Source organism: Panulirus ornatus, chromosome 13 (genome assembly GCF_036320965.1).
Source record: "Panulirus ornatus isolate Po-2019 chromosome 13, ASM3632096v1, whole genome shotgun sequence".
Lineage (NCBI taxonomy): Eukaryota > Metazoa > Arthropoda > Malacostraca > Decapoda > Palinuridae > Panulirus > Panulirus ornatus.
This window is the reverse complement of record NC_092236.1, coordinates 2468034-2485533: the sequence shown is the minus strand read 5'-3', so window position 1 is coordinate 2485533 and position 17500 is coordinate 2468034. Positions and strand designations below refer to the sequence as shown.

General features: G+C 41.4%; 1 protein-coding gene across 2 annotated transcripts in view; it reads right to left on the bottom strand.

Annotated features, from left to right (window-relative positions):
• Positions 1 to 17500, bottom strand: part of LOC139752659 (lachesin-like) — a 320171-nt gene that overhangs the window by 81579 nt on the left and 221092 nt on the right. For both annotated transcript variants that reach the window (XR_011713551.1, XM_071668418.1), the window contains exon 3: positions 6631 to 6838. Coding sequence is in view for 1 of the 2 variants with exons in the window: in XM_071668418.1 (XP_071524519.1) it covers positions 6631 to 6838 (208 nt within the window). In the remaining variant the exon portion in view is untranslated. The remainder of the gene's footprint in view (positions 1 to 6630; positions 6839 to 17500) is intronic.

The following is a 17500-nucleotide window of genomic DNA, read 5'->3' as shown; positions in this document are numbered from 1 at the left end:
GTGTATGTGTGTGTGTGTGTGTGTGTGTCTTTGTTCGGTCAAAGGTCAAAGGCATCTCAGGTGCAGTAATAGAGGTGTAGTGATGATGGTCTAAATGTTGAAAATGAGTGTAGTGAAGAAGAATATGGTGAGCACAAAACTACTTTGAAGATGAGGGGTGCAGTAAAATTACGTGTAGACGAGAGCGTAGTGAAGATAAAGATTCAGTAAAGGTACAGGTTAAAGTGAAGATGAGGGTATAGTGATGATGGTACTTTGACGTAACTCCCAAGATGATCCCAGCAAGGCTCAAGGCCCACCACAGCCACAGCCGAAATATCTAGTAGTGATTATGATGACAACAGTAATGATAATAATGATTATGATGACAACAGTAATGATCATAATGATTATGATGACAACAGTAATGATCATAATGATTATGATGACAACAGTAATGATAATAATGATTATGATGACAACAGTAATGATCATAATGATTATGATGACAACAGTAATGATAATAATGATTATGATGACAACAGTAATGATCATAATGATTATGATGACAACAGTAATAATAATAATGATTATGATGACAACAGTAATGATCATAATGATTATGATGACAACAGTAATGATAATAATGATTATGATGACAACAGTAATGATCATAATGATTATGATGACAACAGTAACGATAATAATGATTATGATGACAACAGTAATGATCATGATGATTCTAACATTAGTTTTGATAATAATAATAACAATAATAATGATAAGATAACGATAATGATAATAGCAATAATAATGATAATAATAATAATGATAATGATAATCTTTCTTTTTCTTTCAAACTATTCGCCATTTCCCGCATTAGCGAGGTAGCGTTAAGAACAGAGGACTGGGCCTTTGAGGGAATACCCTCACCTGGCCCAATTCTCTGTTCCTTCTTTTGGAAAAAGAAAAAAAAAAAAAAATGATAATAATAATGATAATAATGATAATAATAATGATGATAATAATAGTAATAGTAATAACAATAATGATAATATTAATAAAAATAATTATAATGATAATAATAATGATTGTAACAGTAATAATGATATTGATAATTATAATTATAATGATAATGGTAATAATGATAATATGTTATAATAGTAAAAAAATTATAATACAGGTGGCCCATTTTCCTGATAGGTGGCTGCCTACCACCTACCTACCTACCTGCCGAGAGAGAGAGAGAGAGAGAGAGAGAGAGAGAGAGAGAGAGAGAGAGAGAGAGAGAGAGAGAGAGAGAGAGACTGGTGTAACTACGCGCACCCTTGTACCTGTACATCAGATGGATGCTCAGTGATTAAATGGAACTTAATTACAGTGTGAATGTTATATCCTGGAATTACACTTTGAAGAACTGATAATAATCCTTTGTCTCGTGCGAGTAAGAAGACGACACAGAACCTTTGTCAGATCGAGCGCCAAGCTCGTATGATTCCAAAGCGGTGATCTGTGGAGGGCGTGTGCGCCCGTGTGGCTGGACGTGATTACCTGAGAATTAGAAGGTAATTATGTTTCCCTCGATGAAAATAGATGATGGGAAACAGATGCTGGGAGAGGGTATTCTCAATGATTAGATAGATAGACTTCGAAGCTCTGAAACTCTCTCTCAGCCATTGTAAAGGAAGGTTTGAAAAGTTCTCTTTCAATCACAGCTTTTACTCAACCACAGCTAAGCTCTCTGTCTCCTTCCCTTATAGCTGCAGAGGACATGACCATCACCTGAGATCATCAAGGAAAGTGAGGGGCACACCAGGGAAAATATCAGAGAGATCCAGGAAGCGGAGTCAGAGAGATCCATGAAGCGGAGTCAGAGAGATCCAGGAAGCGGAGTCAGAGAGATCCAGGAAGCGGAGTCAGAGAGATCCAGGAAGCGGAGTCAGAGAGATCCAAGAAGCGGAGTCAGAAAACAAAATCACCAGCAATTTTGTGAAGGTCACACTGACGCAGTGTTGCCTATGATGCATTACGTGGTACAGCAGGAGGAGCCTCTTGCCTCACCTCGCCTGGAAACACTTTCAGTCATAACATCAATTGATCATGAAGAACGGAAGTGGTCTGCTGCAACCAGAGGAGAGGTGGGAACACGACCCTGGCATGAAGGGCTACGCGATGGAGCAACGGTGCTGCACCTGACATTCTGGTCAGAGTTGGTGATGGGTCATTCTTGTTTCATAAACCATTTGAGACGATAGACAACAACTTTACCATAACTCGTTTTCTATGCGAACAAGTTGTTGTGATGAAGACATTTCACCCCTTTAGTTTGTCTTCCTCATCAAACTTATATCAATCAAACATTTTCCTGTGACTTCTTATTTCGGAGGACATCCCCCGTTATTACATGGAAGGCTGAGAGCGTCTATATCCCCTAGATGGCTTCTTTGATTAAATCTGATGTATATTCTCATTAGGGAAGACATGACGATCCGTTCGTCTTCCTATCTGGTGCTCTCAGTCTCTCATAGGAGTATGTGGTGTTTTCTCCCAACACGCTCAGGTTTAGAGCAATTTATAATCCTTTCCTTCTGAAAACTTTATAAAATTCTGTTGGAAGAGGATCTCTTAAAGAAAGAATTTCTGGCTTTATACTTGAACCAGCGTCATTTGAGCAGGGACTCCCATGTCTGAGAGATTCTGCTCTTTGACGGTGAGTCGTAAGTGGTACCACAGAGGTGAACTGTAACAGGTACCAAGACGGAGACCATACTGGGTCTCAAGAGCTGAGCTACAAGTGGTACCTAGAGGTAAGTTGCGAGTGGTGTCCAAACGTGAGCCACGAATGGCATTAAGAGACGAACCTAAAGTTGCTGGGGCTCGACTGAATCCCTCAGTTCTCGACACGAATTCTATTTCCTGGGTCTTCTCCCTACCAGGTGGTTCGTTACGAGTCTTTACTGGGTCTTCACCCTGCTAGGTGGTTCGTTATGAGTCTTTCTTAACAGTGGGTTTATGAGCGATGGGGACAGGATTACCGTGTTCTGTGAGAGAGAGGGGGAGAGAAAGAAAGAAGATGGAGGGGCTATACCATACCAAAAGCTACCTCATGGAGATCTTAGGCGTTGCTAGATTTAAGTTTTATCTCACGCTGCAGTAATCTCACCTGTCATGCTTCATCATCATGCAGGCTTCCCTCACTGGCATGATGCATTAGTTCCACGACACCATGATGGAAAAGCTGGCAAATGTTATAATTGATCCTTGCATCATCTTATCTGGAGTGTGGGCGACATGCTCGTGACGATTGTAAAAGAAAATGTTAAGCAGTTGGGGGAGGCCATCTTCGAGTCATTTCTTCCTGCTGTATCTTGAAGCTGTACAGGAAGGTGTGGAGCTACTAACTTGGACCAAGAGTTAGGATGACGTCTGTTAACTTTGTAGTTAATGCGGGAATTTCCTTATGGAATGATTTAGCATAATTCCAGACCAGGTAGCTCGAGATAAAGCTTTGTAAATCTCTCTTGATTTTGTGAACATAAAAGTTTGGGATTTTAGGAATTAAAGAATTCAGGAGGAGTTTGTTGGAGGGTTCTTGAGAACTAGAAAACAGTAAGAGGGTAACGGGTCCGGATCAGACGTTGTTTTCCACTGTCAATCATTCAAATTCCTTTGTTTAAATGTTGAGGATGAATCCCTTATATCTGCACTGATGACTGTAGCAATGAGGAAATATGTCTTGTGATTAGCAACGTGTATTACCCTTAATAACCCTCTTCCCTCCGGCCATTACCTGCGCGACGCAGAACACAGCTGATGAAGCTGGTCCTGGGGTGTTGGGGAACAGAGCGCTTCAGCTACAAATTGGTCATCAGTGAAGAATTTCATCATTTGAATGTCTCTACAAGTCCAACAGTAACATAAACTGTTGCAAACAATATGTAGAGGAAGATGTTGCAGAGCATACTTTGCAGCTGATGCATATAAATATCACTCGGAAAACGATAAACTAAAACCTGCTGACCAGAAAATACCCCACGAATCTGATTCATTTTATGAATCATTTCTATGAAATCAAATGATATTATGAAGTGGCTATAAAGTGCAAGTGAGAACACTCCATCTTTTGATTAATGAAAACTACAGTGCTGTCTGAAAAAACAACTTTTTATCATTCATTTTTGGTGATAATGACATATCTTGCTTTACACTGACAAGCACCTTACTGTGGGTGCTGATGTACTATTTCTTTTTTTTCTCTCCCTCTCTTCCAAACCTCCTATATCCTCCCAGATGATGTTTGGCTAATCCGGAATCATATGACCTGAGTCATAGGTGTCAGGTCAGTGAGTGTGTCCCTCTTCCGACACACTCGTCATGATATCAGAGTCCGGTGAGTGTTTCCCTTCTTTTCGACAAACTCTGTCGTCATGAGCTTAAAAACCACCAGACGAGACAGGCAGCCAGGCAGATTGACGTGGATCCCCATCAGTTATTCTTGGGCCGAACACACAATCTAGAGTTCGTGTGATCTCTTCTATAATATTCATGATGGCCCGCAGGCGCCCTCCGCCTACCTCTCGCTGTGGCTGTTGATGGCTCTTTAACTCACGCCAACAACAGTGAGGCGGCTGTTGCTGGTGCAGCTACTGAAAACGAAGTTGTTGGACTAGTAGTAGTGACTTACTAGCTGCTACACTGATGTGATGATGGCCTCACCTCTCCAAACGATGATTCCTGAGACTGATTTTGTATTCATGTCTCAGCCAATGTAACAATTTGAGTAAGTCTGCTCCGGAGACGCGACCACACGCCTGACTCACACACACACACACACACACACACACACACACACACACACACACACACACACACACGCACACACACACATGGGCTCCCTGGTGTCACGAGCAGACAAGAGACGTGGGGATGATCCCAATTAAAGACTCAGAATCAGAAAGGATGTTACAGACGTGTATACAATAAATCTTGAGTATAAACATTCTGTTATCTTAATTACAGTCCCAGAAATTACATTCTCAAACAATTTGGTTTACGGTTAATACTGCTTCCATCCAGAGCCTTGCGACTTCAGTGAAAGTCTCGGGCAAATTGATGAAGTTTCATGTTATGTGGCAGCCAACGTCAGCCTCCACACGCGTCTTCCCCGACATCTTCATCGTCACGCACTCTCTTCATCATCACTTCCCCCTCCCCTTCTCTCCCTTCTCTTAATCATCTCACGTTTTCCTTCTATCTTTAGTACTACCAGATGCCATTCCATTTTCACGACACACACCCTTTACTCCCCATCTTCGTTGCAAATTGTCCTCAATTCTCCATCTTCAACATAACACAAATTTTTCTCTCTTATTTCACCATCACACACGTCCAACCCGCCTTATGTTCACCATCACACTAGCCTAATCTTCACCACCAAACGCCATCTATATCCTCATCGTGTCTCTCGGCCGCCTTGAGCACCGCTACTCGGCAAACGGCACCAGAAAACATCGGTAATTCAGGTCATGGCTGATTCAGACGCGGTCGCTCTTGATGGCTGGGCGGGCCAGTGTGAATACTTAAGTCTTGGTCTTCCTCAGCTTCCCTACTCTCTCCCTCCACCTCTCGGACTCTCCTACTCTCACTTCTCCCTTCCCCTGCCTCAGGCACCCGTCTCCAGTCTCTCTCTAACGCTTGACGCATGCTGCTCTTACCAGCTCTTAATTCCCAAAGTTTGGTCGGGTCACCACGGGTCTCTTATAGTTCTTATTGTGGGTCATCACCTGACTTGCCTCCTCCTACTGTGTGTGTGTGTGTGTGTGTGTGTGTGTGTGTGTGTGTGTGTGTAGCTTGGCTATGGAGAATACCGCCGAGTCTCTGGCCATCACATATGATGACCCCGGGTGTTACATCGCGTTCCGTCTTCCATAATGAAGTTTGAAATCTTGGAAGGAAAGAATCAGCAACAAAATGATTGAAGAACCACACGATCCATGACAGAAAACCAATTAAGATCATCGACAAAGACCCCATTATCCTTCCTCCTCCTCTCCCACACTGATCTCCACTCCCTGTCCTGCCCCATGGGACACTTCCTACTGAAGAAAACTTGAGGAACAGACCGCCTGGTGACGCTGACCTCATCGTAGTGACACAGAGGCCGCGTTCCAGATCTTTGTTTATATTTTGTCTCCGACCATGACAAGTAGTCAACCAGGTTCTCTCACAAACGTCATGTTAGTTATGGACTCACCTAACATGATGGAAGTGAGGGACTTTATCGTAACTTACGGTTGTCAGGTTGACTGGAAGATCTTGTACATAAGAGATATAGAGATATAGTTCCCTAACTAAAGTATATACAAGTAGCAGAGGAAAATGTCAAAATCTTTTAAACCTTTTGGGATGATCAAGTTATCCCCAATATTTTCTAAATTGCACAAGTCATCACAGGACTCTTGGGTTCGACTCCCAAGGATGCTTTCATCCCGTGGTCGGCTGGAGAGGATGGAAGCCATAAATACTCTCTCAAAGGACATATGTACCATGACAAAGGTCACTGGTACTTTCACAAACTCATCATTACACACATGAGGTTATTATTGCCAAGACAAAGATCACGAGTACTAACAGAAGGTCACCAGTACTCACCAACGACGTTGAGGACGCCGAACAGGCTCTTGGCAACGATTGTGTTGACCTGACACATGTAAGTACCCGCGTCGGTGGCGTTGACACGCGAGAGGTGCAGCGTCCAGGTACGGTGACCGTCGTGGGTGACGTTGACACGCGGGTTGCGTGTGATGACGTGGTCCTGCACCGTAAGGATGGCTGACTTGTCGAAGGCAATCCACGCCACCTGCAGGACACAGGAAGAGAAGGATTTCCCATTAGTTCGACGACTCCAGACTTCAGACAGAAAGTACCTTACGACACTACACAACCCTTGTAATAAATACCATTCCTGCAGGTTCTCGTGTCAGCGAAATACGTCGACGCTGAAAAAGAAAATGGAATCATCTAGTATAAGTGGAACTCCAACACATTCTGGTCAACCACTTAAGAAATTCTGATTAATATACTCCCTGTCCTGCCGGTAGACTGGATCGATCTAACTCGCCTGGCCTTGGATCCTAGATTAATGTCGAGGATCAACCTTGACCTACGATGAAATTACCCATCTAAGGCTTGACCTGTAGCAAGAACATATTTTCAACGCTTAACCTAAAATATGAATATCCTTCTGAAACCTGACCTAAATATGAATATTCCAACGAAGATTTACCCGAGTAAGAATTTCCTTCCATAACTAGAATTACATTGAGAATGTTCTTTTCCAAATTTACTCTGAAATATGAATATCCTTCCAGTGCAGTGTGTCTAAGACAAGAAAATCCCTCGGAGGTTTGACCTAGGATGAGAATATCCTTCCGAACCTTGACCGAGGCTTGGAATATCTTCTAACCGAACTCTGCATTATCCTTGATCATGACCGGCCATACACTTAACACTTCATCAGTTAATCATCAAAATCTTCAAGAACCTCAAACAAGCTTATAAGAGGCAGTACCTCAGCAGTGAACAATGTAAACTCCCGGACACTGGACAGTGAAAGCAAGCAAGACGACACAGCAGTGACCTCATGACCTCTGGTAATTCCTGACCGTGTTGACACACTCGTTACTGTACAGCTAAGAATATGACTATGTTAGGTTATGAGGGAGGAAAGATACACCAGTAAATATTCCATCTGCAAACCAATAAAACCTTCCACTGTTGTTCACAGAGTCTGGCGGACACGGGAAATGAGAGAAGTCTATCCTGAAGTGCTTCAGATTTCCATCAGTCGCCAACGACTATTTTCACAAGATTATATATATAAAATGTCCGTCAGGCTTACATCTATGAGGACAGATTCAACCGTGTTATAAAAATGGTTCATGAAAACAATTTCAGAAACACAATATGTCACTAGATCCTGGTGACCATGATTTTTGAATGTTACATAGAAATGTACATATGTAATAAATTATGTATTTCGCTTTTCAGTGTTTCGAAAGTGCTCTTACTTGTTCTTCACATCTTGTACAAAAGACGAATAACTTCAGTTCTGGAAATCATTAACTAACTTGCGTGATAAGTAGAGTAAATCTGATCAAGATTCGCCTCTGCTATTATCACATTAATATTTATTAGAATATTTAAGGGCATGAAAGAGGCAAGTGGGGGGGGGGGAGAGATGTACGACTTTAGAAATATTTCATGTAACTTCAAAAAGACACTCAAATATTTCGGAATTCTGCAATACAAACGTCATATTAACTATTATTTTTTGTTTCTTGGCTTATAAGATGGTAATGAAAAAGTACAAACAAATCAGTAACCATGGGAAATTATCCTTATTATATAATGCTTCATATATATATATATATATATATATATATATATATATATATATATATATATATATATATATATATATATAAGGAACATTTGAATATTTGTGAAATGCTCAGTTATATCAATATTCGATAAGTTTCCTTCAGTTAAGAACTCGAGGGCTTTAGAAGATAAGATTTGTATAACTCACGTGTGTAAGTCTTTGAGATGTTTATAAACTGATATTCATGAACAAGACAATCCATAGCAGGGAAGTTAAGGATTTCCTCATGCATTTTGCTTTCATACTCAAATAACACGAATTTTGAGAAACTGACATTACTGAGGTATTACGCTGTCGAGGTAAGAAACAAATCATAAATCTACGGTGAGTAGCAGCTGAAAGGAAACGTTCAGCGAACGTTTGTAAGCCTCGGCAAACGTTTCAAAGTCCAGTGGACGACAAGATTCGGTCTGTTCTGAGACTGCCCAGCCAGCTGTGCATTTGGAGATATGTGCGTATGTATGCATATTTCTGTGTATGTGTCTACATATATATATATATATATATATATACATATATATATATATATATATATGTGTGTGTGTGTGTGTGTGTGTGTGTGTGTGTGTCTGTGTGAGCTTTCGTATATCCTCAGATATGTCAATACTTTTCTTTAATTTTTCATAATAAGGTACAGCATATTTTGTATCCTAATTCAGTCAACAATAAAATTCTGTGAATATGGTCATAGACAGGGAGAACACATCCAGCTGCAGCAAATATAGTCTAATCACACCTTTGTCCTCAAAACATTGTCACAATTTCAAAGTTTTGATTAATTAGTCACTGCAAATTAGATACTGCGATAGTGTGACTACTGTTAACCCGACACTGTTAGTTACAGCTGTGACTTCCATGACAACTCTGTGCCATAGCTCTCGTTTGTGCACTGCCGCTTTGGCTCGCTGGAAATGTTAGCTGCCTTGACACTTGGTTGAAATTGCGAGACCGATCAACAAAGCTACAATCACTGGATTCCTTTAAATATGATATTTTTCAAGTTATTAAATCATTTTCAAAAACTTTCAGAGTAATATTTCAATGAATAAAGAAGAAAGTTTATGAACTACAAAAATGAATTCCTCTTGGATTGAAGAGCACTGTCTGTGTGTTCGTTCGCTGGTAGTGTCGTGTGTCTGGTTCTGTTGGTTGTGTGCTGTTGTGTTCTGCTCGATGGATTTGCTGGGTGAGCGGTCGCTAGTGGTGTGCGCTGGCTTCACGCCAACCCCACCCTGGAATGCATGTACATGACGGGCCTACATTTTTTTGAAGTACAGCGTGTGCACAGGCTGCTGTGCACGGCCTGGTGTGCACGCACAGCATATACACCTGATGGAAAGCACAATGGAAATGATTTATTTCAAGTGTTTCACATTAAATCACTCCTCAAAAAATTTATGAAGAGTATGTTGACTATGCCAGTGACTGCTGATCGTCCTGCTTAACTCCCGTCCAGCTAACGTCTTGTATATGATAGTACAACCTTTACCACGACCTACCAGCCAGCACAACAGGACTCCAGCCAGAGCCATACCGTCCTGCTGTGTGATACACACGACCAACTCGCCTCCTGAACATGTGAACCTGAGGCTCCGAGGGAGTGTAAATCCATGGTAAATACTACAGGAGTCAATAATATTGATAAAGAAATGCTGATCTGAGACAAACGTATGTAAGGCTAAGAACAACAGCAGAATATTTACAGACTTGACTAAGTCACGAAACTTATGATATGAAGATAATTCAAGATGATAAAAGTCCGAATTACTTCTCCTAATTAGCAATTTCTCATATATTCGAGTCATATATTCATGACACCAAACTCACTATTTTCAATTTAATCTCAAGCTGCCAGAGCTCTTGGTGTGTGTGTGTGTGTGTGTGTGTGTGTGTGTGTGTTGAGGGAAACTGCGTGTTAACATCTTGGTCAAATTCCTTCAGTTCCTGAACTTGTGTCATAAACTGTGAGATGAGAAGTTCTTGGTTAATCCTGAAGAAGGAGGTACAGTAAACCTCTGAACCGAGATCCTCTGATACCCGAAATGTCGTTTCCTTAATAAAAGAATCGGTTAAAGGAATGAAACTTCTGGAGAATCCGGAGAATGCCCCGAGATCAACAGGAAATGTTTCAGTTTAGAGAAGTGTTCTCGGTCAGTAGACGCCCAACATGCGTCGTGTTCAGATCCGTTATGAAAAACGGTGAGAAAATCCAAAACTTCACCTGTGGGAACCGAATGTCTTGAAGTGGTGAGGGTTGGTTGCTTTGGCTCTGGCCATAAAGCCTGCTCAAGTGAATCGGCTGAACATTGATTAATTGGGTTAACTGAAGTTCCATTGTATAGTTGACTTTTTTTAATCATCACATCGATTACCCGTTTGAAAGTTAAACTTTGTTACAAACGACTTGCAAAATCTATTCACTTTTCCAATTTTCGTTTTCATTCTTACTGTTCTGGGAGAGGATATACGCTATATATATATATATATATATATATATATATATATATATATATATATATATATATATATATATATATATACTTCCCCTATATTTGCTGTACACCTGTGGAAATATATTTGGCTCCCATCAACGGCCTCAGGCACTCGTGTGTGATGACCACGGACCCGTTGCCGGGCATAAACCATCACTGTGGGAGAACCTCATCACTGAAGACCACCACAGCAAATAACATCTCAGTGTCCAGGAGAGATGATGCTGCCACGAGTCAAACTTCAGATTTTGGCCATACGAAGTCTCGCCGTCAGCTGAGTGAGGTGGGCTGTTGTCATGTCTCTCCAGAGGGCCTGCTCTCCCTCTCTCTGCTCTTCCCTCATAATGAAGCCAGAGTCTTAGACAAAAGACCAGCTTATTAACCCCAGTGGATAGGAACCACCTATTTTTTCCCAAGAAGACTTTTATATCATTTAATATTTAGTAATGCAGAAGGCGAGAGGGTCCAGCCCTGATCCTCTCCCATGGCTGAGAAAAGCTGGGTACGGAAGGAGGGAGGAGGAGTCCTGGTCTTCTGTTGTTTGTACCCTTAACTGATGTAACGACTGACTGTTAACAGTATCGTGACGTCATATATCCGAGCAACAGATCTTAGAAACTGGAGGTATTATGTCAGAAGCTGTAAGCATTTTCGGCAAATTTGATAATATTAAGAGTAGAAAATGAGTAAATAGATATCACAAACTTTATCACTATAACGATTATCATGCAGGAAAATATTACTATCTCTATCACTGTAAGAAAAAAAAATCTGGGACAGACGAAGACAAGACGTGCTACATACTTCAACACAATAACAATTTTGTCGTTTTGAACTCAAATTATTTCCCGACTAACAGATAGATGTCACTGGTTATATGCAAGCCAATGCTGCTGAGGAGAAACACCTAATCGCAGACAACCATCACTGCTATATGGCAAGACGAAATACAGTTCTGTTTCTAGTTTCTGTTGATAAATAACTCATCTTTTGTTCAGTATTATCCATTAATTAGAAGCCCCTCTAAGAACCAGGTCGTAGTGTCTTAATGAAGGTTACCATGGCAACCAAACAAGCCTCGCACTTGTTGTACTAATCACCTTTGTTTCGTACGTTTTTCCAGGAGAAAAGTTGGCTCGTTCATTTAAAGTTGGTGTCATTTCCCGATCAAGAGGTGAACTGGACCAGTTTTCGCTCAGTGCACTGTACGGACTGTAACTCCAGGTGTTGGGCTGGTGAAACCAACCAGCAAATCTCTCTCTCTCTCTCTCTCTCTCTCTCTCTCTCTCTCTCTCTCTCTCTCTCTCTCTCTCTCTCATAGCAGTCGAGAAAAGACTGTCAAAAACAGTTCCTGTTCGTGAACATCTCGGGTAAAAAAACAGATTATCAGAATCAGAACGGAGAGGAGATTATTTAGTTCCACTGATCTTTATGTGACTGGATCTTAAAATGCTTCATAACGGTTAGTCCTCGTGTGGCTGATCTCCACACAGAAGCTATGGGAAGCAGAGGTCAGTCGTGCCACGGGCCCAGGCCTTTGTAGTGTGTGTAGGAGAAAGAAGGCAGTAGCATCAGAGAGGACGGCTACGGATTTGATGAGAGGCGATACTGGAGAGGTGATAATGAGGAAGGCTTTTGACGCCACTTTGGATAAGAGGGAAATGGGGGAAGACACATCCCAGATATGGGACCAGTACTCCATACTGGGCTGAATAAGAACCGTGTAAGGGAAAGGTGTTAACAAAAAAAAATCTGCACCTGTTCAACATGCCCAGCATCTGAGAAGTAGACTTTATAACGTTCATCACGTGGGGTTTGCAGTAGACAGGATAGGATATGATCATGTTCAACATGTGTATGTTAATGCAAGACTGAAATGTGACAGTGGGGAACAAGAGAGATTTTGAGATATAAATGTAGAAACTGCTCCTTTGCTCTATTGATTGTTACTACTTTCCCATTCTTAGGTGTTGCACTGGTTGAAAATGAGAGGAAAGGTACGAACTGAGTTGAAATGTTGAGAGTGGCATCATCAGCTTAGAAGTCGATAGAGTTAGAGAGTGAGGAAGGAAATCCATTTATGTAGACAAGAAAAAGGGAAGACGACAGGTACCCACCCTGATGAACACCTCTGTTGACAGGATAAGAGAGATGAGCCACTGTATCACCGACTACAGCAATGGTGCGACAAGAATGGAAGCAGTGCATACGAGTACAGAGAAAAGCAGAGAAGCAAAAGAAAGGAAGGTAAGAGAGAAAGGACTTGTGCCACACCTTGTCCAGTGCTACCGAGATGTCGAAGGCCACGGCAGTAGTCGCCAAAAATTTTGAGAGATGCGGACCAGAGGTGAGTCATACAGAAGAGATCGTCACTAAACCTTGCACTGTGAAAGTGGTACTGCTGATTTGTATAGACCGTTATGTATCAATATACAACCCCAGTCATCTTTTTATGAGGCTCCTGCTGGCTGGAGGCTACGCTCCTTACTGTCCTTACTGGAGTACAGGGAAATGATGGACTCCTTGGAGCTAAGTCCTTAACTAGATTCTACTTCTTTCCGTACACTGACGATGATATATTCTTTTGGAAAATGACTTTTTGTTCTTCGTATAACTAGGCGAAGCCTGATAGCAACTTTCTGTCTATCTGTCTCAGTCTGTCTGTCTGTCTCTCTGCCTGTCTGTCTGTCTGTCTGTCTGTCTGTCTGTCTCTCTCTCTCTCTCTCTCTCTCTCTCTCTCTCTCTCTCTCTCTCTCTCTCTCTCTATATATATATATATATATATATATATATATATGTGTGTGTGTGTGTGTGTGTGTGTGTGTGTGTGTGTGATACATACATATATATATATATATATATATATATATATATATATATATATATATATATATATATATATATATATAGATAGATAGATAGATAGATAGATAGAGAGAGAGAGAGAGAGAGAGAGAGAGAGAGAGAGAGAGAGAGAGAGAGAGAGAGAGAGAGAGAGAGATAAAATATGTAATATATAAAAATTTCAAGTGAAAATATGACAGGTTGTGAGAGGTAGGAGCTGTGAGGGTTCATTAAGTTTGTCACTCGTCATCTGGACACCTGTGTTGCCACTGATGGCGACACTGTCTTATGGTAATTACTTTCAACTTATTTACGTATCGGATGAAAACATTAAAAGACTCGCCGAAATTTTCTAGAATATTCAACTAATTTTACCAGACTCGTTCTAGTTTGGTCAACAGCTTTTAAAATGATACCTAGAAATCTTTCCGATTTTCAAATGTCCTCTTCACTTTTTCTTGTGTAAGATATAGTTCTTAATTAATCATTAAAGTACCAGTGCTGCTGATGGTGTTCACTGCTCTCGTTGGCTGTGTATGTGATTCACTGCACATCACTGCACATTCCTCTTCTATTCACGAGCATTAAAGAATCACACACCCTCCAACCTTGTATACCAACAGGAATCTTACCAATGTTTTACTTTTCTCTCAGGAGAGAACATTCGACTATGATCTTAACGATCATTTGATTGAACATATATATATATATATATATATATATATATATATATATATATATATATATATATATATACAGAAACACAATTTTTCGGGTCTTTAATATCAGCACAGTATTTCTGGCCCAGAAATGTACTAGGTGTTGGGGCTGTTGGCAACGTTCTGATCACAAATTTTTCTTGTAATGAGTTCTAATTCCGGGTTAACGACCGACCTGCCGTACAACACTGGCCAAGAACAACTATTACGGTAGTGTGTCGCATCCTGCAACAGTTTGTAGTCTTCGCACACACGAGTACAAGCAAGTGGGGCTTCCTGCTTGATTTTACCACATATGTCGGCATACCTTTCTAAACTTGCTGGGTTGTGATCACGTCTGTTGTATCTCTCTGCGTGAGTCTATCCACTGAGGGGACATCCTAGCTTAGCTATGGTCTATCCATTAGGAGGATATCCCATCTTGCTAATGGTCTATCCATCAGTGGAGCATCTCAACTGTGGCGTGCATTCATGGGTTGTGGTGGAGCAGTGAGGTAGTGAGCGGTCCAGCTGCCCCTGGGTTGTGAGGCGGACAACCGTAGATGAATGTGATGATGCAGATGTCCATGTGGATGAATGAACATATAATTAAATGAATGAATTAAACGAATAGATAGATAGTTAGATAGATGGATAGACAAATTTCTCGATGGAAGTTCTCAGCAGTGTGGTGAGTGCCCGCTTCTTCGAGATGAAAAACGTATGAGACAAAAGATAATTAAGGGTGAGGGAGCTGGCTGGACGCTGCGTGGCCTGTTGCCGGCGACCCCGCCGGCCAACACGAAGTTTGTTCCCTCGTCCTAACCAGAGACACATTCATCACTGGTGTTTCTTGTGAGAGTCCTGAGGCTGACCAGTCCCCGTGCTCCTACGAGATTTAACCAAGTAATGCCACAGGTGAAGGAAACGACTACGATGAAACTAATGTTTTGACCTGAGGCTGGTGAGGGGTCACCAGAGTGTGACGACCCTCTGCCTGGGAGATGGTTGGGCTACTATTTACATACATGCTCTCCTCTTCCTCTGTCTGTGTAACTGTCTGTCTTGCTCTCTGTCTCCCTTTCTTTCTGATTTCCTCCCCTCCCCTTCCTGCATTCATCAGTTGCTCTCATTATCCCTCTCAATTACTCCTCTTTTCTCTACTTATTCTTGGATTATCCTCGCTTCTCTATTACCCCACTTTACGTCTTCCTTTCATCCTGATATTTCTCCCATACGTGAACAACATCCTTTACTTTAACCTCCAAGACATTCTTTTTTTTTTCACGATTTCTCAGTAACCTTCTGTCACTCTCTGCCGTTTCATCATGTAATCTTTCTCTTATCTTTAACCAATCAACTTCCCTTCGCTCTTCTTCGTTTACGGGTGTATCGTGGTCTCTCCTTCGTGTGTTTCGTGGTTCCGTATTTCGTGAGGGGTGCCAGATACAGTGTTGTCAGCTGGTGGAGAAACATTTGAGTTTAATGGACCCGTGTCGTGAGGGCCACTGAGGCTCTGATCATTCCGTGTTACCCTTAAGCTTTGCATGGTTGGACGAGGCTGCCAGACTTCCACGGTGGAAGGTGTTATAACAGTTAGTTTAAGCTATTGTCAGGGTGTAATGACTTGCCGGCTTCAGCGATAGTTATGTGAAATTGTAAGGTCTAATTACACACTTTTATTTCGGTGGAAAATGTTACTGTTTATACAACAGAATACAATCAGGTTTTTTTCTTGACTCAAATGTAGTTTTTATATACGAGATTAGACTTTGAAAATGCAGTGAACGTCAACAATACAAACTTCAGTTTCCAGCATTTAAACGCCTCAATAATGTAGCGTTGTCGTTATAAGTAACGTTCGAGTTACAACAGAAGAGTGTGATAGTTGGCGCAGTAGTGGAAATGATTATACCGTTCTTAGATCATGTTTATGTAGGCAAAAATAATCGAAAAAGAAAAGCTGAGGAAGGAAGAGGGAGGACCGACACAGAACTGGAAAAGAGAACAATGGAATAAAGAGAGGACGGGAAAACAGAAGGAATAAGAAAGAGTAGGAGAGATAATACAAGGAAAGGCTAGAAGAATGACCTAAGAAGATGGTGCCCCGAAACAGATGAAAAAACTCTGAAAAAGTAAATGACTCGAAGATAAGAAGTGACCTCAAAAAGACGGTGGCCAGAGTTTAAGAGAATAGAGGACAGATGGAAGAGGAAGAGGTTGTGTGAGGGTAGATTAATGATGGAAAGGTACAATGTTAGAGGGGAAATTGCCGGAAGGGGAGCAGACTGTTGATGGGAGGGGAGAGTGTGATGGATGATGCTGGGAGGGATGTGTATGGGATAAAAGTTCCCCTCCTCCCTCACGACGCGTCCTGTTACTGTGTTGCTGTGGGGGAAATACCCTGATATTTCCACGTCTATAGTTGCCTCTCCTCTTCTGTGTCCGTGTTGCCTGAGTTCTAATGAGATCTCAGGTTTTGGCATAGTGGCCTTTTTTTTTTTTTCTCTGACGCAGTAAGTGTCCTCTGATGTCCCGTGTGTCCTCTGACGTCTCATGTGTCCTCTGACGTACCATGCGTCCTCTAACGTCCCAAATGTCCTCTGAAGTCCCGCGTGTCCTCTGACGTACTCAATGCCTTCTAGAAACGCACTTCATGTCCTGTGTACGACTTTTCTTGTGCGTCTTCTTACAGAAGGAAGTAATCTCCGAACACATATGTAGTTCTGGAACACATATCAAACTAATGTCTAAGTACGAAATGTTAAAGATCAAGCGACCTTATACATTAAATGTATAGTTCTATGCAAAAATAGAAGATTAATCATTCATCATTTCTTTTTTGTTGATCAGAGCCAGCAGAAGCAGCAGCTCCGTAAGGAAAAGGTCTACGAAATTTGGAAGACTTTGGACTGTTTCTCTGTGATGTACGACACTGCTTGATCTCATTAGGTTATAGTTTCCTTTGGTCATTATGTGCGGCTGGTCTGACACAAACTGGGCTTAATTTTAGGTCGTTGGTGACTTATATGTAGTTGACCCCT